The 25,139-nt window shown below is 47.9% G+C and overlaps 1 protein-coding gene and 1 long non-coding RNA gene across 20 annotated transcripts; both read right to left on the reverse strand.

The window, feature by feature from the left end:
- Nucleotides 1-286: 286 nt before the first annotated feature.
- TMEM275 (transmembrane protein 275) lies at nt 287-14,482 on the reverse strand. 16 transcript variants are annotated; one of them, XM_084528055.1, is made up of 6 exons: nt 14,355-14,482; nt 13,738-13,874; nt 12,778-13,458; nt 9,506-12,199; nt 2,432-2,836; nt 287-1,337 (listed from the first exon to the last, which is right to left on the reverse strand). In XM_084528055.1, exon 6 carries the CDS (start codon nt 1,244-1,246, stop codon nt 698-700), a length of 549 nt encoding a protein of 182 aa, XP_084384181.1. In that variant the 5' UTR covers nt 1,247-1,337; nt 2,432-2,836; nt 9,506-12,199; nt 12,778-13,458; nt 13,738-13,874; nt 14,355-14,482; the 3' UTR covers nt 287-697. The 16 variants fall into 16 exon arrangements, with proteins under 16 accessions (XP_084384181.1, XP_084384186.1, XP_084384185.1 ...); XM_084528060.1 differs by lacking the exon at nt 14,355-14,482 and having other exon boundaries at nt 9,506-11,375; nt 12,157-12,199; nt 13,738-14,071; XM_084528059.1 differs by lacking the exon at nt 14,355-14,482 and having other exon boundaries at nt 9,506-12,040; nt 12,157-12,199; nt 13,738-14,071.
- An 850-nt stretch (nt 14,483-15,332) lies between these two features.
- LOC311440777 lies at nt 15,333-17,210 on the reverse strand. 4 transcript variants are annotated; one of them, XR_014695571.1, is made up of 3 exons: nt 17,172-17,210; nt 15,683-16,695; nt 15,333-15,571 (listed from the first exon to the last, which is right to left on the reverse strand). It is a non-coding gene; the product is annotated as an uncharacterized lncRNA (long non-coding RNA). The 4 variants fall into 4 exon arrangements; XR_014695572.1 differs by having other exon boundaries at nt 17,121-17,182; XR_014695573.1 differs by lacking the exon at nt 17,172-17,210 and having other exon boundaries at nt 15,683-16,307; nt 16,570-17,076.
- Between the last annotated feature and the right edge of the window lie 7,929 nt (nt 17,211-25,139).

The following is a 25,139-nucleotide window of genomic DNA, read 5'->3' on the forward strand; positions in this document are numbered from 1 at the left end:
TGAGCAGCACCACTGCAGCCCAGCACGACTAAAACTAGAGGAAAATGCCAGTGCTAATTGTGATCCCTGTGATTCATCGTCTCTTATCATGGATGGTAGTCACCCAACTCAAGGAGAAATGGGGCAAGGATTTTCAGAGGAGGGGAGATTGTTCCACACTGCTTTTTTCAACAGTAAACACAGATATTTTGTCCCTACTGCCAAAAAGCCTGGCTCTAAAATGCTGAAATCTTCTTGTGACTGAGTGGCAGCACGCTGTAATTTACTGCATTCCTGCTTCCATTACATTCAAGAATTGCTTCACTTCAGGAAAAAAAAAAAAAAAAAAAAAGGAAAAAAGAGCTGTCATTTTTCAGCACCCTGTGTAGCCCCTCCTTCAGCCATCACATTTCTACCTTCTGCTAGACAAATTAATTCATTCTCCTCATCCTCTCTGCTCCCCAAAAAGCTGTTTTTTTCCCCAATAACTTTTCAATTCGTCCTTTCACATCAACATCATTAGCAATTTTCTTTGTGAAGCCAAGTAACGGGCACGCTCCTTTCAGCAAAAATCTGGAGTTTTCCTGCTGTGGCATCCCTCTTCCTTAAATTGGTTCAGAGAAGCCTGCCTGCTGGCTTTCCACAAGCACCTCAGCCTCAGACTCCAGCTCACCCGTTGCAGCGTCTGGCTGGCTGCTGGTAAAAGCTCTGCCCAGGTTTAGGATGCGGCCAGGTCCCTGGGCAAGTTGAGCTGTATCGCCTCTCCTCCTGTCGTGTACTTGGCCACTGGCCCGTTGCCCTCCATGGTGAAGAGCTTGCAAGTCTTCGTGCTCTCGTGCACCGGCGTGGACTTCTTGGAGGAGATGGGGGAGTTGGTGGGGCTCAGCTGGACGGCGGTGGTGTCCTGCACTGTGTGCTCGCTCGTTTCAATTTCAAAGGCTGTGTTGCCGGGTTTGATGAGACCAATGTTGGATCCCGGCTTGGATTTTCTGGCCCCGTGAGCCGGTGGCCTCCGGCTGCAGATGCAGCAGGCCCCGAAGAAGGTGAAGGCCACCACCAGCAAGATGGGCCCGATGATGATGGGGGGGTTGTTCACGGGGAGGAAGGTCCCGAACGCGAACGCTCCCACTAACGTGATGTTGATCCCTGCCAGCATGATGCAAAGTCCACACGCACAGCAGAGAGCAGGGGAGGGGAGGCCCTGAGGTCGTGTCTTCTTCTGGATGGGTTTTTGGGTCAAAGAGGCGCTGCTCTTTTCGCTGAACATGTTGAGGCGAGTCTCAGAGGTCACTTCAGTCCTCGCAGGGCACACTCTGTGCTGAGAAGGCTGCTGCTGGTCTCCTGCTACCCTGAAATCCCTGGAGAAGAGAAGAGCATGCGGCTGTTAGAGCAACAAACCAAAGGCACCTTTCCACCACCACCCAAGGTGACCAGCATTGCCTCCAAGTTTGCTGGTACCAACAGCTAAGTAAAAATCGAGGCCTTTTCTCAAGTCTGGGCTCTCCCAGGCCTTGTTCACACGCAGCCAGCTCAGGCTGGAGCACTGAGGTCAGTGTGTTCAATGCCTTCAGCCATCCAGATGGATGCAGCATGACTGAATCCGAGCATGCAATGCCCAGGGGCCTAGACCTTGGCTCTGCCTCCAGCCTGAGCCCCAGCAGAGCAGTGCAGCTGTGTGGCTGAGCGGACAGACCCACATCATCAGCTCAGACGAGGTTCACACAGGCCTGGGACCTGCTGCCTACTTCTCTTGACTCCTCTCCACCCACTCTTCCCTTAAAACGCAGCCTCTTCAGCTGTATTTGTTGTCCATTCGGGCGGCAGCTGGTCTCACAGCGCTAGTCATGGCCCAGACAATATGGATCTCATACATCACACCACGCTGAGTGTGATCACAGGAGACCACGCAGAAGGGGCAAGGAAGCCTGTCTGCCTCAGCAGGTGTAAACCCAAACTTGTGCACAAGCAGACTGAGCTGGGAGAGATCCTGTGTGGGGACCTACCCTTTCCTATGACACACAGCCCTGGCCGACCAGAGCAGCTTGTCCATGGCTGAGGTTATTGGACGTGATAGGAGCTGGCTTTTTGTTCACAGAACTTCACTGGGAAGCCAAATTGCCAGAAGCCAAATTGCCAGCAGTTTGCTGGTGATGCCTTTGATTTTACAGGCAGGAGAGCAATTCTCTCCCCAGCCTGACTGCAAACAGCAGCAGTCTGCTCTCTCGTACTCCCCTGCCTGGCTCCCTAGCTTCTTCCCGCTTCTGTTGTCAAATATTTCATAAGGGAAAAACGGATACCATGCAGATTTCTACTGAAAGAGCCAAAAATCACTGTTGTGCTATTAACACTGCAGCAACTAAATTAACATCCCTCACCCATCACCCTGAAACACGCCAGTGGGATCAGCCGGCCGTTTCCAACATGCTTCCCAGGGTATAAAATTTTCCCATACCTCCAGCTGAGGCAAAGCTCTCTCTGCTGCTCTCTCCAGTGTCACGTCTCATTGCCTTTGCTCGGGCTTTTGTTCAGACCTGAATGAAGTGCAGCAGTGAACTTCCAGTGAAGTTTCTGTTGAGTGAGACATCAGCTGGAGCTGACAGGCACGGATGCACTGAAGGATTCAATTCTTCCTCATCTGGGGATGTCTGTCTAGGGAAGCCTTTCTGCAGGCAAAGATTTTTTCAGAACAGACAATGTGCAGGAGAGAAAGGGCATTTTCTCCATTAGCCGGGCTAACAATATGGATGTTTTTCCAGCAGTGTCCTTTTATTCTGCCTGGGAACCTTGGCACGCTGATGTGAGCTGGAGCCCTGATTCCGCTTCTTCCACCAGCCCAGGAACAGCAGCAAGACAGCTCCTGGTTAAACACACACACGTTAAATCACATCACAGATTTTTTTTTTGTAAAGTTTGCTCCCTCCTCAGCTTCCACCCTGCAAGAATCCCTACTCCTGGGGAGCCAGGCAGCTATTGTGTGCCAAGCCCTAACAGGATGAACAAACACACCGGCTGCCTCTGCTCCTAGGCAAGCCAGAGACCAGAGGGTACATTCCCTCTGAGATTTTCCAGAGGAGATTCTACCCGGCACCCATCACATCTGTCACCTGCAATTACTCCAAGGGGACCGTGCTGGGTTCCGGATGCTTTCAAGGCTGCAGTGATAACAGCCAGCACAGACCCTGGTAGCTTTTTTTTCCTGCCTGACACCACTCATGGTTATCACCAGGAGGGCAGGGGGTTAAGCTGGGGTAAAATCCTTCCATACCAGGATGTAACAGGGGAGGACAAGGAGGCTTGTTCAGGCACCGTTAGTGATAACAAATCAGGGCAGCCTGTCCCAAGGACAACTCACTCCAGCAGGTAAAAGAAAACCACATATCCACTCTGGAAGGATAAATGACGTTATACAGCAGGGCTCCGGGTGGGTGCTGCTACCATCAGCTTTTCCCAGACATTCATGAACATTTCCCAGAAGGAGAGAGGGGATCCTATCTACAGAAATAGGGCCATTGCACATGCTGGAGAAGGATGGAGACCCTTCACCCCGCAGCTGGGCTGGCGCAGGCAGTGTTCCCTCCTTGGGTCAGCCTAGGACAGGCAGAGAGCTCTGGGGCTGTGCCAAGGGGTTGGCCAGGCACTGGCAACTACCTGCCTGCTGGCAGGGGATGAGGGAAGAAGGAAAGTTTGGAGATAAACTGCTGCAGTGGAAGCAGGGATGGGTAGCTTGCCAGAAGCCATCGCTCTAGGAGGCCCATTGGGATGGGCGTCTGGGAACACGTCAGTAGCAGCCTGCACAAAAGGTCAGAGACCAGAGCAGGCAGTGTGGGAAAAAAAGGAAAAAGAAAAAAATATATATTAATAAAAATCTGGGCTTCTGGAGTTGCATCTGTGGTTGTCAAACCTGGATTCTGTAAGTTCAAAGAGCCAGTCCTAATACAAGAGCCATGACAGTCCAGAGCAGAGCTGTAAAAACGTGAATCCAAGCACTTGTACCATACACACTTGGGTGAGGAATAAAAGCACATGGGGGTGACTGAGGGACCAAGCCACCAGGGACACTGGATGGCATGAAAGAAAAGCACAGGGAGCCAAATCCCACTCATTGGTGTTACTTGTATGGAAACATACCCAGAACCATCACACAGAGCTAGTTGGAGTGGTCAGAAATAGAGGCAGGGGCTGAGATCTCAAACTGTGCAAGCAGTGCTGGGGCTTGTACATGGAAGGGATTCCAAAATTCTGGGAAACCAGAGGAAAAGGGGATGAGAAAGCCAGCAGAGCAGTAGAGGATGAAGCAAAAACCAGCTAAAGTCACAGGATGCCTTACACCGTCCTCTAAGCAATAAGACACTGCACACAAAGCCCGTCCTTATACTGATGGCCACATACAACAGAAGCATCTTAACTCTCCTGAAGCCTGTCATCTCCTAGAGCATGGGCTGATGCTGTGGGGAGAGGGGTCCCTCTCCATCCCCCTGCAGTCACAGGAATTCATGAGTGGGGGGCTGTTCTCACTGCTGATATCGGGCAGTTTTTACCTTCCTGCTTCCACTTTTACCAAGTTAACCAGCTCAAAAATGAGCAACTTTCTTTCCAGCCAAATTATCCTGTCCAGAATGACAAGTCTCCTTTCCATTAAGAGAGGGAAAAGTTTTCTTTGAGGTGCGTCAAACAGGTTCTTTTCTTATCAGCTAGAATCTAGGGTTTTTTTCTCCAAATGTTTCAGCTCGAAATGCATTAGTGTCAAGGGGAAAAAAAAAGAAAAAAGAAAAAAAGAAAAAGAAAAAGGAAAAAAAGCTGCATATCCAAGCCTGAGTAATGGAAATCCAGAGGACACAGCGATTCTTTCCAGGGGAATATTCACCCCTCTCTGTATTCTCAGGGGCCAAACAGAGACTTTTATTTCTAGCTCTGAGAGTTCCTAGATCTCCAAGGACATGCTGACAGACTCGGCCAGCATTTTAGGAGCATCCCTTAAAGCCATGCCAGCAGCACCAGGATCACCCACCGCTAACCACGCTTCCCTCGTAGTTGCAGAGAGGGGGATCGAGCTGTCACCCATCCACACCACCTCACCAGGGTAGAACCACCGAAATATTTGAAGCCCATCAGCAAGCCTCCTTCCCAGGGGTGCGACGGCACCACGGAAAAACCCCAGCGAGCAGCAAGCGGCAACTGCAGCCAGACAGCTCCCACCACCCCAGCGCCCAGACAGCCTCTCATACAGAGCCGCAGGCAGTTTTTGGGGGAGAAACACCGGACTTTTCCCCGGGCAGAGCTCCGGGAAAGTCCCCGGCAGGGCCAGGGGGAGCTTGGATGCTTACCTGGGTTGGAGCCGGAGGGAGCGGGTGCCTCGGGTGTCCCCTGCAGCGGCGGCTCTGCGGTGCCCGAGGCTCTCACTTGCCTCCTTCCCTCTCCTCGGCAAACTTTCCTCGGGTGCCAGCAGAGTCCCCCGGAGGGCTCAGCAGGCTCCGGGCGAGCTCAGACACCTCCTCCCCTTTTCCCTCCTTCCCCTCGGAGGATGCTGTCCTCCTCCTCCTCCTCCTCCTCCGGCGGGGCTCAGCCGCAGCATCGCATCCTCCCCTGCCTCCTCTTCCTCCCTGCGGCGGGCAGCGCCGCCCGGCAGGCTCGCAGCCTCTCCCCCCGCCTTCTTTTTTAGTCCTCCTTTTCTACTTCCAGGCTGCAGCTCCCGCCCCCTGGGGTGCCCGAGGCTCAGCAGCCCCTTCCCCGGCAGAGGAAGCCCCCGGGCGGCCTCCGCTAGGGGCAGCCCCGAGCCCCCCCCAGACCGCTGCGCAGAACAAAGCCGCGGTACCGGGGGTGGGGGGACAAAAAAGGGGGACACCCCCGGCCGGGAATTGGCCTCCGGGGGTGAGGAGCACGGGGGCAGGGGGCTCTGCTGGCAGGGTAGCGAGGGGCTGGGGGAGAGAGTTGGAAATGGAAGGAGAAAACAGCGCCCCGAGGGATGCTGGAGTAACTGGGGGGTGCTGAGACAGGACCTCCGAGGGGTGGACGTGCTCAGGGTGTTAGAGCTGGAGAGTTCAGAAAAAAAAGAAAAAAAATAAAAATAATAAGAAAAAAAAAACTTAGATGTAAAGCTACCCCAGCAATCAGATCCCAGGTACGCTCAAAGGTGCTGCTGGCATCCCTATGAGAATTTTCCCTGATGCCAGACCCCGATGCAAGCACAGCCAAGCTCTTCGCTCCCACACTGAGCATCAGCCGCTGTCTGACAGCAGAGCTGGTGCCCGGAGGAAAGGAGACAAGCTGCGAGCTGTGTGCCGAACAGAGTATAGGTCATCCTTCCTCGGCTTAGGCAGCGCAGACGCTCGCATGCCCTCATCTGCTCTCCATGGCCACACGGCTGTAACCAGCCGGGATGTTGCCAGCAACAACTCAACGGAGGCTCTTCTCTGGCTCACTGCAGAAGAATCCTATCCGGAGCAGGCTGGAGCTGATCGAACATGAATCATTCGCCCCTTTTTAAAATGATTGCTTTCATGCTCTCTAGAGAGAGAGGGAAAAAAGGTAGCACAGAGATGGAGAAAAACAGAGGTCAAAGGAGAAATCTCTGAAGAGGAATGAACACTTACTTCTCCTCTCTATTCTCCAGGCACTACTCCAGCCCGAGCACTCAATACAGCAGCATCTTCTGCTGCAACATATTGCATCTCACCTCGCAGGTCAGCATAAAAATTCAGGCAAAAACCAAGCTTCCTCCTTAGCTACAGCAAACTAGAACATGGGCAAGAGGGCAGGAGGGTATCAGAAAAGCTTCTGGAAAGAAAGAACAGGCAAATCTCATTTCAAACCCTTCCAGAGATCCAGTGTCTCCTCTAAGGATTCTCTGGCCCTGTAATAAGAGGTTCAAAATGGCTCGGCATGCTCATCCGTATCAGAAAAGTGGTAGAAGAGTACACCATTGGTTGGGCTTTCCGGGGAAAATCTCCACATAGCACATCTGAGAGAGAGTCCCATGTGCAGCAGAACTGGCATTTGGTGTTTGCTGACTGTTGCTGGGTAGAAACTGTAGTGGCTGAAACTGGTGTGGCTCCACGGTGCTCAACGGGATCAGCCCTCTAAGCCAGATCTGTTCAAGAGAGGCTGTCAGATGGAAAGGGACCGCCAGGGTCATTGATTTGAGTCCCCTGCTATCATGTTGTATAACAGCATTCATAAAGTGCTCAAGCTCCTAATGGGGTCAATTAATACCAAATGACCTGTGAGCTGCTCCCTAATTGCACAAGGCAGTGATGAAGCAGGCTGCTCCTGCTCCAGCTCACCATTGGCTGTCGCATCACTCTCCATCACACTTTCAGCTTAATGGTCCATAAACCCAATAAAAAGGGGAAGGCTTTGCTGAAACGTTACATATTTAGGGCTCCACTGAAGCAACAGTTCTGAATTCCGCATATGTGGCCCTGACAACCTGGCAGGCTGCATTCATGTGATTAAAACAACTGCTAATTCAAGAACTAAAATTAAAGGCTAGATTTCCCACTGGTGTAATTCAGAATAGATTCACTGCCTTGCAGAGCTTTGATAGCTCATGAGCATTCATGTTTTGCCAAGAGGGCTTTGCCAGACTGGTGGCTCCTAACTTCAAACTTACCAGAAACGAGGAAGCTCTGCTATCCTCAGAGGCAAAATCCCAACCCTCCGCTGACAGCAGGCACTCTCCTCTGGAGAAGCTGCTCATTCCCATTTGATGCTGAATTCAAAAATTAGCTTAAGTCAGAAATGTCCAAATAAGAGGCAAAATTTGCCTGCTTTTAACTGAAAACAGATGGAAGGGATATGGGATCTATGGTTTCATAGCGAATTTTAGCAGGGGCTAACAGTGGAAGGAAAGTGCATGGACAGCATCTGACCCTATGAGACCAGCCCTGTGCCAACAGCCCAATTCCTGAGCACAACAGGAGCAAAAAGCAGCAGCCTTCAGTGCTGTCTCCTAACCCATGCCCACCACACAAGGAGAATTTATGAGAGCCTGAGAAAGCCTGGAAGTTTATGGTCCAGCAAGATCATTAGACAAAGGTCACCTCGGAAACACTCCCCTGCAGGTTTTCATGAGGTCTCCGAAACAGGCACCTCTCTGTGCATTCACATTTTAATTGCCTCTTAAGGGAAGGAAGCACCAGGCTGAATCTGCTGTTGCTCCACACCAATTGTAAATGCCACTACATCCATCTGAAGGTTTGCACGATAGCAGGATCCGGCTCTGCCTAATGGCCTGGTGCTCTGGCAATCCAGAAGAGGGCAAGGCCAATTTCTGCAGCAGTGTTTACCTATCTATAACATCATGTACAGAAAGGAGGCGGCAAAAAAGAAATTAGTATTTGTCATTTTCAGAGACAGCTGTGAAATTACTGTGCGGGAGATTTAAGCCCACAAAGGAGACAGCTCCTTGTACAGCGTGTAATTAAAAATCGCAGGACTCTGCCACGGAGTACAACAACATTAATGTGCTCAGACCCTGCAGGCAGCCACAACTGGACCTGTCAAACACAATGGACCAGCTGTACCCTCTGGCTCACAAGGTCCCCACCTTTCTGACCACTGGGAATGGCCCAGAGGGCAGAGCTCGCCCTCAGCTTGGTCCTTGTGCTCTAACCCTCTGCTATCAGCAGCTGCTGTGGCAGAATAACAAGTAAGGTAGATTTTGGGGTCTGGTCCCATATGACTGTTCTTGTGTCAGGGATGAAGATTTTGTTACTTCTGAATGTGGACCCAAACTGGCTTTTCATAGAGGAGAGCCTCAGCAGCCACACCTGATGCAGTTTCCCCCAGGGCACCAGCAATATTCACTGTGCTCGCTGCATCTCAGCAGGGATAGTTCATACTTCTACTCTGCTCTCCCAGGAGCTCTCTCATCATGTCTTCATGACCTAAAGCATCTAGGCCCACTGTTCCCAGATGCTCCCATCTCTATGCTTGCCCACAGCCCTTCAGAGGAGGGGCCTCTCGTTTGCCTTTGTGAGGCACTGGACAGTGTGGGACCCTCATCCCAAGCTCTTGAATGCTGATGCAATCTAAGTGCTTCATTTAGGATTCAAATTCCTGCTCTGCTACAGACAGGTTTAGCAGTGGTTTGTCCATCTGGAGACTGTAGCATAAAAATACCTTTATTTCTCTTCAGGCTGGGCCCTGGCATCTCAGCTAGACAGTCAGCTGGTACCACCAGCCCGACTTCCAGTCTCATTAAAGCTTCACATCTATCCTCTGCTCAGATGACCTACTTCCACTGCATTTTTTTAAACAATCTAGAGAACACTATTCCTCATCATATAAACAAATGAAAGGCTTCCAGATATTCAAACAAGTTTCTCCTTCCTAAGAAGCCCTCTGAAAATACCAAGAGCTGAAGCAAATTAGCAGACAGTGTCCTTGTGTCCCTATTTGTTGGGGAAACATCTGTGCAAGCAGTCGCCCTGTTACACAAACAGTACAGTAATTTTTCATGAAGCCTTCTCAAACAGGAGGAAATTAGCAGGTCAGTTATCAGCAAGGGGCAAATAATTTTAATTACCTTGCAGAGAGATTATGTCTCCTGTGTTTAATTCTCAAAGGCTCCCACTGACAAACTAATTAGCGAGGAGCTTCATTTGAAGAGCAGGCCTGAAGTTATGTGGCTTTATTCTCCCAGCTCACAGGCACACAGTTCATTCTCCTCTGTCATGTCACGGTCCTCTCTGCCAGCCAGATCAGGCCAAAGGAGAGTTGATCTGGAAAACACAAAAATGCACAGCACGCCCAGCAGCAGCTCTACCCCACAGTCCATCAGAGACCTCAGTGTTAGGGCTTCTTCACAAGAAATGCTGGTAGAAGGGCTGTTGGCTCCTCAAACTGGAATCAGAGGATACGTTATATATTATACATTATATATTACATATTATATTTGGTTTTATCTTCCCCTTCATCTCCAAGAAGACACAGATACATTTAATTAGCATTTGGGCTGCTAGGATAGTTAACAGCCTTGAGGGAGTAGGAGTCGTGATAGTGAGGTCCTGATCCAACAAAGCACTTAGAGGTGGTGGGTTTTTTGTTTGTTTAGTTGTTGTTTATTTATTTATTTATTTTTGTATCTACATTGGCTTGTTGATTTCAGTGTGACTTCCCACAAGCCTTAAACATCACATAAACAATGACCTGCCCTTCCACAAGCATTACGCTTTTCTGTTGAGAATATGCCTTATGTGAATGTAAGGGTGTTTCCAAGCACGGGATTTAGCTGATGCCACAAACCAGCAGTGAACTGGGCTTTTGATCATTGTCATGCCTGGTTGAGCCTCAGGCAATACCAGAGCTGACTGCAAGCGTGCTCTCAGCCTGCACAAGGTGCAAATATGTTCATTTCACTTGTCCTTACAGGGAAAAGCACCCACCTGCTGATTTAAACCAACATAATCTATTTCCCAGTGAAGGCAGGCTGAGCTAGTTACTGCGGGTAAAATGATGGATTATAGCTTTCCACACCTTAACAATTTTATTATTTTCAATGGTTTTCCTGTTCAAGCTGTCCCTGTATATGGGGCCCAAATCCCCTTCAAAACAGATTTAATGTAGCTCTGTGGGCCAACAAGAGGAGATTTAATTTGTGCCTGTTACATCCACCGGATGGTCAACTTGCAGCATGCCAGAGCACAAGAGCCACTAATTACCAGCAGCATAAATCGCAATACTCCAGCCAGTTTCAATTCCTGGAAAATCTAGCTTTGAGGAATGTCAGACTCAGCATTATCACCAGATGGTGTTTCTCTCTGAAGAAGACATGTCCTTGATCAGTCCATCGCTGCTTAAGGCGCTACTGCTCTTGTTTTTCACCCCATGTTCTTCACCCAAGGGCTGAGTCTTTCCACAGCAACACAGCGATGATTAAGAGCTGGAAACACAGCCAGTGCTGAAAAGCAGTTGATGTCCCTTCAAAATGTTTTACACCTTGGACACAGGTATGATCTCTTGTAAGTTTTTCTAGTTTGCAAAAATTCTTGGGTCCCTCACAGCTCAATCTGCTGCACAACAACGGAAAGGTTCACAAGGTGAGCCCTTAACTCTTCAGAGCGGCAGAATAAACAAGACTTCTGTGAAAATTAAAGGTCACAGTTGGTAGTCCTTATTTGTCTTGTGTGAAAGTCTGGAAACCTTTTCAGTGTGTGTCCTGTCTCCTTAACAGCAGAGTGCATTAAGAAATTGGCCATTTGGATCCTTTCCTTTTGTACTTTAGGCAGAACCTGCATCACTTCATGAAAGCTGCTGCAGTGACTCCAGCAAGCTTTAACAAGGTCTGTAGGATGCTGCCTCGTGAATATTTACCCTCTGGTAGAGAGCAGATGTCCGCAGACTCCATATGGGATATCACATTACAACATGGCACAGCACAGATCATTAATCACATCCTTAAATGAAGTGATTATAAGGTCATCACGTCAAACATTTCCTAGCATCATGGTGTCTGCACAAATTTTATCTTACATAGAGCCTGGGGAAGCATCTGGTCAAAACACTTGACTCCAACCCATTAGCTCAGCCGCAGAGCCTGTCTCATAACACACTCAATCTTTTTGCCTCTCAGCTCCTACAGCACCAACCCAGTGAAGAGAAGCCACAGAGAAGAGGCTCTCCTCTCCCTCAAAGTATCTGCTGTCTGGACACATCCAGGTTCCAGACATAACAGATCAGAAGTGCTGTGTTTGCTTATGGCACATGTAGGCACGCATGCACCCCACATCAAATCCCGTAACTACCCACTGGTCTATACAGAGCAACTGCTTCTCACAGGTTTGAGATTAGGTGCATGTGATAGACATCTCTTTGCCTTCAAGAGCATGATCCAAAGGAAAAACAAATCCCTCTCAAAGGGAGAGGTGAAGAACCCCAAGACAAGCAAGTCTCAACTCCTGCCAAGAGCAGTCACCAGTGTTTGCCCTCCACACAACCCAATGTTTTCTTTTAAGAAACTAGCATGCAACAGATGCTTCTGCTCCACCATACTGTCCACAGACTGATGCAATCCATAAATCAGTGAATTTGGAGACATACCTCCCTTCTGGAGCATGCAATGCTGCGGGGACATGCCAAGTCAGCAGGCGGGGGAGTAGGCGAATCCAGAGCAGTAACACCCAGAGGAGCACCAGCAGCCTGTAGCTCTGCCAGCAGATAAGGGGAGGCATTACTCACCCACTATAGCTGGGTAGGACAGCAGCTACAGGAAGGCATCCTTCTGTAGACAGGTTTTAATGTTAATTAGTTTTAAGAGCCACTGAAATTGTGCTGTTTCCTTTTCCCCATCCCACACACAGACAGCGCTCAAGTAGGGAAAACCAACCGTCATCAAGACCCTGCTAACTCCCCCTCCACCCAGCAGACTGAATAAGACCAAGTAAGAAATTAAGCACAGGATTCACCTGTCATCAACACCATGATAATGTGAAATTCTGATTAAATTTCACATAGTCTTTTAACAAGACTGGTGGAACTGAGAAACTCGAGTGTCATTACAAGTGATATTGGTTTAGAGGAGCATTTTCCTGGTGGACCCTCCAGTAACAAAGGTTGGGGCAGAGCTGGACACCCCTTCTTCATCACCCTATCCACCACCACATCAACACACTTTCTGTAAGAGTTGCTTATATTTCACCATACTCCTTCTACAGGGATCAAGGACTGAAAGCGTGAGGTGATGCCTAAACACAGGGACATTATCTCGAAGGGATGTTACAGACATAGCTCAAATTATGGATATTATCTCAAATAACATATCACTGATGTAATCTAATAGCAATATATCACAGGTGTTACCTCAAAGAGGGACAGAAGGATAGCAATGTGCACATTTGGCAGAGCAGAAAACTGAGGCACGTAGACTAAATCAGCTGAGGCTCATCCCAAGATGACAATCACGACCTGCCTCCCCTACCTTCTTGCTGCCACACAGTCTGGGATGCACAGGGACAGGTATTCTGGGGGTTTGTGTCACCCAGAGACACAGCACAACCACAAGGCTGCTGTGAGCATCCCACCCCACTGCCCAGGGGACCCACAGCCACCAGCTGAGCTCTCGATCCCTCAATGGTCTACAGAAGATAAAGGCTTCGCTGTTCTCCTCAGTAAATCCTTTGTAAAAAAATGAATGAGGACACTTAACCTGTCTGTGTGAGGAGTCACGGTTTGCCTATCCCTCAGGCAATAGAAGCAGTGCCTAGAATTATTCACCGCTTTTATAAGCGAATAGGAAAAAACAGAATTTGTATCCAACACCTTGAGGACCAAACTGTGCCGTAAGCAGAGCAGCAGCTGGCTCTGCTGGGGCTGGAGGAGGTGGTTAGCAATGCAGCAAGGTGCTGGGCAAGGATCTGCAGGACTAATAAAGCCAGGGCTGAGCTGCAACAATTTTCCGTGGCCCAGCAAGAGAGAGACTGCCCCGAAGATGCCACAGCATGCTGGATGTAGGCTGAATTCACCAGCTGTTTTCTGAAAAGCCTGTGATGCAGACAACATGATTAAGGAAGGGAAAGACAAATAAACCCAACAACCAGAGACAGCTTGGACTGGCGTTTCTGTGGTAGTCTGAAAGGAGGAAAATGGTCACCTCTAACCACAAGGTTCCCCCCCATGCTCTCACATATGCTCATCTATTTAATTTTAAAAGGATAGGTGGTTGCAGGGAGTATGGAAGCATTTCCCCTGCTGCCTGATCAGATGAGAACTGGATTTTCCCTACCTCAGAGAGAGGGATTGGGCACCAGGGGTTCTACTTACTGCTCATTTACACTGCTGCTAATTGCAGCCTGGCCACGCAGCCTCTGCCCAGCCAGCAGGGAGTGTAACTCCACCAAAGCAACCCATTTCTTAACAGCCGTCCCTGCAGATCTGGATTTCTCAGCTCTTCTCAGGGTCTGGGAAAGTTGTTCACAAGTGACCAACAGACAGCATCACCTCTCAGCAGCCCTCGGCTAAGCCGCAGCCACTAACTACACACACGCTCACAGCCCCTTCCAGTTAGGAACTGGGCTGTGCCAGCAGCCCCACATCATTTCACTACAACTGCAGCAGGCTGGGTACATGCATGGAGCCAGCTCTCCAGATCCAGCTAATGAGGAACACCTCATTAAATACCTCGGGGAGAGGTTCCAGCTATCGTGTTTTCCCTTCACAGCCACTGCTGGAAGGAGCCCACTCACAACCACGACCCATTACATGCAGCAACTTGATGACTTGCTGCATCTGTCAGCATTTAAGTCATTAAAAGTGCCCCTTACCTCTCCCTTAGCAAGGTTTCTAGCCATCACCTTGCTGTTATCTTTCTCTGATATTTCCTCCAATTAAATTATTGGGGGTGCCTCCTGTAAGTGCCCACAGCCTGCCCCCTCTCCTACCCAGCAGTTGGGCTGCTACAACAGAAACCAGCACCAGGGAAACAGCTCATCAGCCAGCTGGAGCATCTTCTCTAGAGCCTCTCTCCTCCTTACAAGCTCCACATCTTCTCTGTCTCCAGGCTTTCACCATCAGCTCACCCAGGAGGAGCTGATCTGTAATTTATGCTTTTGCAGTGAATTTCCCTCCCAGGGAGTGCCAGTGAAACCAGCTGCAGAGCGAGCCCTGTCCCTCTGCTCTCAGCACCCCTGGGTGCAGGAGGGTGGCAGGCTCAGCTGTTTGTCACGTTTAGCCCCATTTTGTAAAGATCGGAGGGAAACACTCCCCCCATCCCTATCTCACCTGGGAGAAACCTGCTGGCTCCTCTGCTTTTCTGAATGGGTGTAATCAATGCTGGGAGGGTTGAAAATGTGCTTGTACTGGCCCTGGAGATTTTCTGCTCGCTGCTGGGGACTGCACAACACCTACTCATCTCAGCGGGAAGTGGTTGATGCCTCACAGAAAGAACAAGAGGCCAAAATGCTGAATGCGAGCATTTCTCTTACAGTTCTGTGTGCAACAGGAGCTTATTCCTCATTCAGTGATATAGAATCCAGCTTCTGGGGAGGCGGAGTAAATCAATGATTAATTTAAAGTAATTTATACCTTTTAACCATTCAAGCCTATTTTCCTGGCTTGAGATCCACAAGCACTCTGGATCAATGCCTGGAAATCCATGACTATTTCAGGTGTGGCCATTTGTCCTCTGGGCACAGCTATAGCCTTGTGACTAAAGAAACAGCCCGAGTGCTTTTTTCTGGTCTTTCACATCCAGTTTATTCATTTGTGTCCTCCAGAGATCACCCAGCAGGGCTGGATTGTGCTGTCCCAGCCTGGAGCTCTTTAACCTTCAGTAACTCGTGTTAGGTGTTATTGATGGTTTGGGTGTCACGTAGCACCTTACATATGACACAGCCCCCCGCACCTTGCTCACCCCTTCCACAAAACACAATTAATTACATTTTGAGCCTCTTTAGCTCATCTGCTCAGCCATAAACTCTCCTGCTCTGCACCTTGCTTCAAGCTTCCCGTCATCTGAATGACCAGAGAAACAGAAAAGGCAGCCGAGGGACTGAGCTGACATCAAGCCCATTTTATAGGCAACATAAAGCTGTCTCCAATACTCAAGTGGCAGAAGTGTTTGTGTCAGGAGGGAGTAGCAGAAGGAAGCGGGACTTGTCTGCGGGAGAAATAAAAATAAAAAATTTAATGCAATTAAATTCCCCCAGATAGCGCTTGGCTATCTGGTTATATCACAAGTGACATTTTTGTTAGAAAGCATTAATAAAACCTGCTGTATAATCCAGGAAGATTCAGAGGAATCATTACACAGGAATTGATGGGTCTGCTGCAAAGTTTTATTCTCTCAATGCTGAGGCTCACTTCCAGAAGACAGGATCTGGGGTGGACTGGAAGCTCTCCCTGCTCTCCAGAGCAGGCAGGAGGGGAAAACCTGGGGAAGAGAAGAATCTTTTAGGGTGTCAGAAATCTCTGTAGGATTTTGGTCTATGCCAGTAAGTTATCAGAGCATCTGAATTGGTTTCTGGTGCCCCCAGGGCAGAAGGAATTGCCAGGGTTAGGTTTGCTGTGCTGGTTTGTGATGGGGAGATGCTCCGAGCCTCCTCCTCACAGTGCCTGCCCACACCGCGGCTTCATCCAGCCCTGCGAGGCATCCAGCCGAAATGACGGAAAGAAAGTCGTTGTAAAGGATGGAGAAAAACAGTTGGCAGCTTCTTGTAGAGCTACTCAAGAATTAAATGCCCTGACCTCTTAGTGAAAGTGCCAGCAAACACATCTTATGCTTGTTATTGTTCCTTTCCCATTTGCTTTTAATTTGCTCAATGTATAATTTGTTAAACGGGCTGCCCAGAAGATACCATCTCAGAGCTGGTTATTATGCAGGTGTTGCTTTTATCCTGGAGCAGAGAGAAACATATCAACATCAAGACTGGGGACGCAGCCAGGAAAGCTGCTGATTTCACTAAGAAAATACTAAACATAAATTGTGTCCTGCGTCTGTCCTGTAACACTTTAAGCTCCTTACAACAAAAGCATTAAAAGAAAAAAAAATCACAGTGTAATGAGGACATTATGTGGACTAAAGATGAAAGTCTCCAGGAATAATACAGGCATAGATCATACTGGAACTCACAAAGGAAGCCAGAAAAACCAACCCACACTGGAGAGTCCACATTTCGAGGCAGGGAGCTGTCTCTCTGTGCTGTGTTTGCAGCGCGGCAATGGATATTTCCATTCCTTGAGTGGAGATGTGAGCAGCAGAGCTAGTCAGAAATCTTCCAAAGCCTTGGTTCACCAAGAAAAGCATACAGAGTTTCATCCAAAACATCCCAGGTTCCATGAATCTAATCTGATTTTCTTACAAAAGCTTTGATGCCTGCTTTGCTCCTAGATTGACCAGGGACTGGCACCAGGTCCCATAGCCTGCTAACATCTGGATTAAGCAGGGCTGAGCTCCCAGCAGAGACCTTGGTGCCTTGGGGCTCCTACAGAGGTCCCACAGAGCCTGGGGCCTGTGCAGCGTGCCAGGCCAGAGCCACAGATCCCCAAAGCCTGCTGCAGCGACTGGAAGAAACTGGAGTCACTGCAAAAAGCACTGACATCCCAGAGCAGCTGGCCTGACAGCACCTAGCTCACACAAAAACATAACTACATCCCACAGAAAAAAAAAAAAATATATATATATATATATTTTTATACTGTTTACATACTTAAGGACACCTACAATCCCCAAACATAAATCACAAAGGATATTTGCCTGCTTAAATGTTTTGTTACAGAAGGAAAGCGCCAAGACTTAGAGCAGAACAGCTTTCAGTTTATTTAGAAGAGGAATCCACAATGAGGTATCAGCTTCTAACGCTTACTAAAGCCTTATTTGCCCTGCAGAGCAGCTGTGGATACCCAGAAATGTTAGGAGTTAAACACCTGAGGGTGGCTCATTCGGTGAGGAAGCACAGGAGGATGACTTCAGTTTGTAAAATCACCCCAAGCTCCCACTTTCTCTGGTCTTCCTTTGCTCTCTGCAAAATTTGCTTGGGTAGGCAGCATTACTGCCAGGCAAGCTGCATTTTAGGCCCTTCTCAAAATGCTCTCGGTGGCTCTTTTTGCTTCTGTTTGGAGCCGAGCCCTGTGGTGCCAGCACTGCAGGGCCCCACCGCCCGCCGAGTTAATGTACCCAGCCCTGCTGCGTGAGGCACTCACACAGGTCTTCTGGGTCCGGCCGAGGACAAACGCCAGTTCTAGAAGCAATTTCTGTCAAACACCACGCTGCTCAGCTCACCCAGAGGTGTATCCACAGAAAACAAAGCAGGAAAGGAAACACATGGCCCACATGTAAGCCCTTTACACCAACAGCCTTCACACCTACAGCCTTCTTTAATCCAGCACGGGGCTCCTTCCTCCACTCCACATGTAGTCACCACCATCCCACATGTTCTGGGCTGCAAGAGCACAGCAAGGCTGTCTGGGGACATGTACCACTTGGGAGAGGAAGACTTCATGACATTTTTTGGGGAAGACCTTGCACTAGAAAGCAGAAGATGATGGAAATGGATAATCATCGCCTGCTGGACTGTTTGGTCACTGATACATTAGACAGGAGCTCTTCCCAGGATTGTAGCTGATGCATCCCCCCAGGGAGCTCAGACTTTCCAAGTGATTATTTCAGGATGAAGATTAGCTGCTGGTTCTCTCTGTAAGTCTTGTGAGAGCAGTGCGACCCGGTGTTTTTCTTCCACTCTCTTCCTGTTTTCATCTGTCGGAGGAAGCAAACATCAGCTCTCTGAGGCCAGACAACTTCTCCTCGGGTTTCACCACCAACTAATTATTACAAAGTGATAGGAAATAGAAACCAGCCTGGGATCATACCAGACGTGGGCTAGGAAAATTCTCAAGTTCATCTTCTGTGGTTAAGCTGCCTATTATGTGCTGAATGAGAGAGATGATTAAAGATGGTTGTTATTGCAGTTCAGAGCCAACAGAGACAGCTTGTACTAGGAAGGAAGCACAACACATTGTGCCTGAGAAAGCCCACTGTAAGCATTAGATTACATTTGCTTGGAAAAGTATCAGGCACAGAGATGGAGAGGCTCAAATCTTTGGGCCACTGAAGAGCACCACACAAAGGGAAAGCTGAATGCTGTTCAAATCAGGCAAGATTAGGCACTGAGACAGGCGGTGGGGCTGCACTGTCCTCCAGACACGGCAAACCACTACTGCTGTAGGAAACATAGCAACGGGCATGGTTAAATAACATGTAGGATAACTAAAATCTTTTGCCACCTGCTCCTTTGCTTTGTTTGAGCATGGCAAATGTCTGCATCCCACATTTAGGACTTGCAGACCCACTGGGGTGGGCACGACTGGGGTCCCACTGTGCTCAGAGCAAATCCATCAGCTCTTCACAACGGGATCGAGCCCAGACAAAGAATGCTGGCAGGCCACTGGGATGTGCCACCAGAGAAATCCTTCTGGCCCCCTTTTACAGAAGGGATCTGGAGCATGTTGAGACGAAGTGGCCTGTTTGGGATCGCACCACAATACTGGTGTAGAGCTGAGAACTGAACCTGCTCTTTTTTCCACCACTCTCCCTCATCCAGATCGTGCTGATAATGTCTGTAGTGAAACATATACCAAAAGAAGGCAGATTTATCTCAATCTAGAGCTTGTAAATACTATGCAGTTATTGTATCTAACAACATATAAAAATGCTTGCGCTGATCCTATTAACATAAAAAGCTCACTTCGGGGCAGCAGGACAGTCTTCTCAAAGCCCTCTCCAGTTCTGAAATCTATTATTTCCACTCTTCCTTAAGGCAGCAGCTGGAAGGGAGCTGAGCAGGTTTTCTTTATCTAACGGGACAAAGATGCAGCAGTGATGCCAAGGTCAGGTGCTGGAGAGGCAAACAGGAGCAATGCTGCCCCGCACAGAGCACACCTATCTTCCTTTCTGCATCAGTTTTTGCTAATTTTACAAGTGACATTTTAACAAGGAGGCATTTTCTTTCAGGGCTTGCTAGAAAGCCCCTGTACTTGTTCTACCCCTTTTGCCTTAAGTTTCAGGATGCTCAGAGCAGGAGGGGATGTGGCTCTGTAACTGCCCATGGGCCTAACAGCCGGTTTGGGAGGGAGGCTGCGGTTATAGGAGTTTTTGAAGAAGCAGGCTGCTAAGCAGAGAGGAAGAAATTAGCTTGCTGAAGGAAGGGCAACACTTGGCTACTGTCAAGTGAATCTAGATAGAAAATGAGGATGTTTAGCGAGGCCAGACCGGGACTGTTCTGTGAGTGCTCACTGCTAACACAACCAAGGTGACTGCATTAATACAAGACAAAAGCTGGCACGGATACTCCTGCATTTCTTACCATCGCCATCCCATGACAGCGGCTTCGGTCACAAGCCATAAAGCAGGAAAGACAATGCTTTCTGCAGCCCCCACAAGGAGACATCCAGAACTCTGCATTATTGCAGGAGTCCTTAACAGCCCAGAAATAGAGCACTTATGTTGAGAGACAGCCCGTCCCTCCCACTTACGCCGCCAGCAGCTGCCCTCTCCTAGCCACAGCAAGAGCTCTGCAGAAGAAAGGACCTTGCCCCTTCAGAGCTGGTGCCTCGTGTTAGCTGCTAGCAGTGGGGCCCTGGAGACTGGAAAGGAGGAAGCGAGAACGAAACAGCAGAGTGAGAGCTTTAGGAAAGCACCAGAAAGCTGAGAGCCAGGAAACGCACCGCAGGGCTCCCCAGGAACTGCATGTGGGTTTGAGGCAAGCAGCAGGGACTGAGTGAGCTCGATGAACAGCCCTGTTCATCCTTGGAGCTAGGAAGGTTCTCTGCAGTCCAAGACTTCCAGAACCGCACAGGGGAGCACATCTTCATTACTGACAGTGATTTGTTACAGTCAGGCTGGAATAGTGACAATCCCATAGTGTTAGGCTACGTGAAAACAAAAGCTAAGATCCTGAATACTGGATGTACCACAAAAAAGCAAGGACACAGGAAAAACAGTTATTTTATTTTCTTCCTTGAAACTGGAGGTAAACTGAGGCAGAGAGAGGTTCCAGGACGCATGTCTGTTGTCATGGTTCAAGTTAGGGATGCTAGAGAAAGCAAACGTATTTCAAAGGTCAAAATCAGTACGGAATTAGTCTGAAAAGGAGGAATATTTCTTTCAATGAATACATTTTTAAATAATATTTTTACATATTATATATTGTTATATTTCAGGAATCACAGCATGCATGATCACGTATTTCAGACTTGGCCCCTTTCAGACCTCCAGCTTCTATCTGGAAGCAAAACAGTGGGGGAAAAAAATCTGTATTCCTCTCCATAAACATTCACACAAACAGCAGCACTACTTTAATTAATATAATTAGCAGTCATAATATATTTGTTCTTACAGCTGTGACAGCACTGATGCCTCACACTACACCAGTGTCTCTCCAGCGTGAGCTGGGATGTCTGTCCTCTTCCAGCACATTAAACCGCTGCCACAAAGCAAGCTTTTCCTGACAGGTTGGCCATAAGAAACTAAAGACTTCATAGGATTTGGTGTTTGATGAGAGCCTGTGGCTTTTTGTCCCAGCTTTAGAAAGAGTCTAATTAGATCCAGTGAATCCAGTCCTGATGGCACTGGTGAGAAGCTCCAAGCTGGTTGAAGCTCCCTGAACTGGACAAGCATGCGCTGAAGTGTGCATTGCTGGAGAAGAAAGCAAGAAACCCCGAGCTGTGCTTCCAGCTGTGAGGTCTGGGGTTTGCTGTCAGGCAGGTTCATGAACTACTGCACAGATCAGCATGGAGATCTCTCTGTCATGGGCGGAGGACAGAGACTGATTTTTACAAGCAAGTTAGACACAGAGGGAAAGGGAAATAAAAAAAAAATAAAAAATATATTTAAAAGATAAAACTTTATTCTTTCAGTTTCAAAGTCTACTGTTTGTTTAGTCTATAGCTGAGCTAGGTATTCAATGTACTCGAGGTAAGCAGGTTCTTCTGGAACTGGGGACCTTTAATACACTTCTTTGGGAGAACTAGACAAAAAATGGCAGGGAATGGGGTGAATAAGAAATGACATGGGATATTGTACTGTCAGATGCAACTTTGAGACTGGTGATAGCTGTGGAATAAATTCTGAGAAGGGACCAAGGAGGTAGTTTGCAAGACGACATGGATGTGTGCCTAATGGGCAAGCATCAGAAAGACATATTATCCCTGCAATGTACACAGACACATAGCAGTAATCATTAACTGCAGTCAAGTGCATTATCTCTTCATGTGCTCTGTTCCTGCAGACCTGATAATTTGTCTCATCCTACACCTTAAAAGATCTGATAGCTGGGAGATGTAATGAGTGAGATCTTACACCACAAGACATCGTTAGATTGCCTACAGCAACTCAAGACTGTTTCTTTTTCTTCAATACAAGGCGGAAACATTAAAAACCTTGATGTACATCATGAAAACAAATGAGCCAAGACAGCCCAGAAAATCTGACAGTTACTCTCTTTTGCATGTTTAGCTAGTACATCTCTCACAGCCTCCGTATCCCCCATACCAGACTTCTTTCCATTGTTTTTCTGCTCATTTGCTTAAGAAAGAAACTAATATGAAGATGAGATTGCTTCTACCAAGAGATGGTGGCAACAGGTCTGAAGCTCTTGTGAATTAGAGAAAGTAGAAGAGGATCAGCCTGCTGAATGGAAACTGAGATATCACTTGGTGTCATCAGAGGACCTCCTGGGAAGAGCTGAACCCTGCGTGTCCCCAAAAATTAAGAGTGTAAATTGATATGTACTCCTTCGCTTCACAGAATCTGTGCGTCATATGAGGCAGGGGTAGCTGTTACCATGGCAACTAATCTAATCTTTATTTTAATTTTTGCTGTAGTCAGATCACATCAGATAGGAAATAGCCATGCTCAGAATTAGAGCAATTGTATGTGCGAACACATGCACAGCAAATATACGTAATTGCATACGTGGCTGTGGCTAAATGTGTGAAAAATAAATAAATTGTTTTTATGTGGGAATATAATTTTTTAAAGAAGTAGAATCAAACTGAACTCGATTTCAGACATACAAAGAACATAGAGACCACTGTGCACAACCATCACGTTGAGTGCAACTGAGGCATCTTGTTGGGTTTTACTCACCTATCACTGCCCTATGGGAAGGGAAAATGTATAACTTCTTTACCTTGCATTTGGAGGAGGAATTTATCCCATCCCAAATTGCAAGTCACATCAGTCTCCTTCTCCTGAGAGCTGAAGAAGGCTTCTCTGGAGGAGAAGTACAGGGAGATACAAAAATTGTGGCCAAATACAAAAGCCTTGATAACATCATAAAAACCATAGATCAGGCAACAACGTGATCTTGATGCAGTAACATCACCATGTCAAAGTCACACACCACAGGAAAAGAAACTCATGAGATCTCCCTTCCTCAGTTCACCATGTGGCTGGCAACCACTGCTTCCCATCCTCAGGGCAGGAAGCCAAGCAGAAAGCACAAACAGGCCAAACTCAGGACAACCCAATGCCCTCCCTGTTTGAAAACCCTTGAACTACAGATATCAAAATGCCTGAGGCCCTGAGCAGAGAGGTGTGCACTGCCTTAGGCACAAAATCCCTCACAGACAGAGCTGCTGTGGCAGAAATTCCTTAATGCCAGATATGGGCAGATGGAAAATCTCAAATGTGTTCCCTAGGGATTCAACTACCTGCATGGCCACCAGTCAGGTTCCTGCCTTAGGCCACTGTCATCACCACAGGCTTCCAAATATAACAAGCCAGCCCCTCTCTGGCTCTGAAGTGGGACAGTTTTCATGGCATCATCAACAGAGCTGAACTGTTTTATGTCAACTTTGCTTCTTCAAAGGGTCCTTTTCCAGGTATTCCTTTTGGGGGGTTTATTTCTGGTTCCTTCTACTAGGAGAGCCACATTTTCCATGCAGAGGTCACCAAATTCTGGTACTGCTGCTTTCCAGAAGAAAAAACCAGAAGACAGCTTGAAAACTAGCATCTTCAGGAGATACCATACAGCAAAACTCATCACCTACAGGACCAGATCCTGATTTAAGAACAACTTAATCCAAAGTTCAGCCCATCTCCTGAGCCATGAGGCTGTAGGAGTATTGTGTCATGAGTAAATCAGGCAGAAAACAAGGAATAGCAAGTCTTACTCAAGCTTCATAAAAGGATATCTCTCTGCCTTTTGCTGACTGCATAACACACCTCCACTTCATGAAGTCCCTAAGCTGCTGATTGCCAGAGGCTGGGGGGTTACAGGCAGGGAAAGTTTACTAGTTACATATTTTTCTTCTGCATCTCCTTCTGGCCACTGACAGAAACAGGATGCAGAGTTAGACAAGATTTAGCCTGACCCAAAACAGCCCTTTTAATTCTCAGCAAGAAGCCAAAGTGCTCCAACCTCCAATTTAGGGGATGATGGGATTAGCAACCCTTCCTTTCAGCAATTACCAAACCAGGCCCTCAACTTGAGTGCCAGATCTCTCGTTAGCACAGGAGGAGACAAGCTAGAATTACAGAAGCTGTTCCCTAAAGGTGAAGTTCTGCTTTGAAGCAGTGACTTAATTTAGGCAGATGAGGTAGGTATTCAGAGCGAGATGGATGTTTGTGCCTGGAACAGAACAAGCAGAGGAAGCAGCTCAGTAAATGATATGTTTTTAAGTATTTTTAGTAATGCAATGCAGCTGTAAGAGGAAAACAAAGGAGAAAGAGCAAGAAACAATGAAAATGAATTCAGCTCCAACCAAGCACAACGGGATCACACTGGTGCGTCAAAATATGCTCCTGACCACCACCTTTTAGTGCAGGCTCAAATAAACCCATTCCTATGATCCCATTGTCTGGCAGAAGACCTCAGCCCAGAGTGGGGCTGAGCATACCCCACTCCAGCAGGTATTAATCACATACCACCACCCCAAATCCCTTTGTCCATATGTTCCCAGCTGCTGCTGGGATCCTTACCATCACCTCCAACTGCAAAAACAGCAGCTGCAATTAATAACGTGCAGACACTCTCAATTGCTCATCTCAGCAGCCATCTGGCTTCATATCACACACATCCCTGCTATGCAAAGCAGAAGGGTATTTTAGCTCCTGCCACCAGTAGATGAAGGATGGACTAAGAAACAAGCAAGATTGATAGGAAACAGAAGATCGATTATAAACAAGCAGGAGACAGAAAGAGGGTGTTCAGTGATACTTCTGTGCAAACCAAAGGGGATCTGCCTTTCAGAAGCAACAGTTGCAAATCAGCATTCCCTGAGGACCCATTCTGAGCAACGCTCTATGAGATACCTCAATAGCTCATTTTGTCTTTGCTACCATCGTCATTTGTGTTCATCTCAACGGCACTTCCCCAGGCTTTGAGTGCAAACAGTAAGTCAGATCTTTAACTGCTCTAATTTGGTGTGGCTCCCTGAACATCCATCTTCAAAGGATCCTTTAATAGCAATTACAGGCCAGATGAGTGGCATTTTAGTTTCCAATTAAACCAGTTTAGCTCAATTCAGAACTGCCAAATTTTGCCCAGATCTGCCATTCAGTTCAGCGCTCTGTGCTTTGTGGAAATGCAGGCAACACAACAGGAAAGAAAGTAGAAAACACACTTTCTGGGATCAGGACAATCTCTCGGAGCCATCTTTGTACAGCATCTAGCACATCAGGGACCCTTCCCATATGCAAGGCTTTTAGATGCACATTTTAAAGTCAG

Source organism: Aythya ferina, assembly GCF_964211825.1.
Source record: "Aythya ferina genome assembly, chromosome: 8".
NCBI classification, from domain to species: Eukaryota; Metazoa; Chordata; class Aves; order Anseriformes; family Anatidae; genus Aythya; species Aythya ferina.

What these genes read in the sequence shown, in the direction of transcription:
- TMEM275 (XM_084528055.1), bottom strand. Translation starts at nt 1,246, where the DNA reads ATGTTCAGCGAAAAGAGCAGCGCCTCTTTGACCCAAAAACCCATCCAG.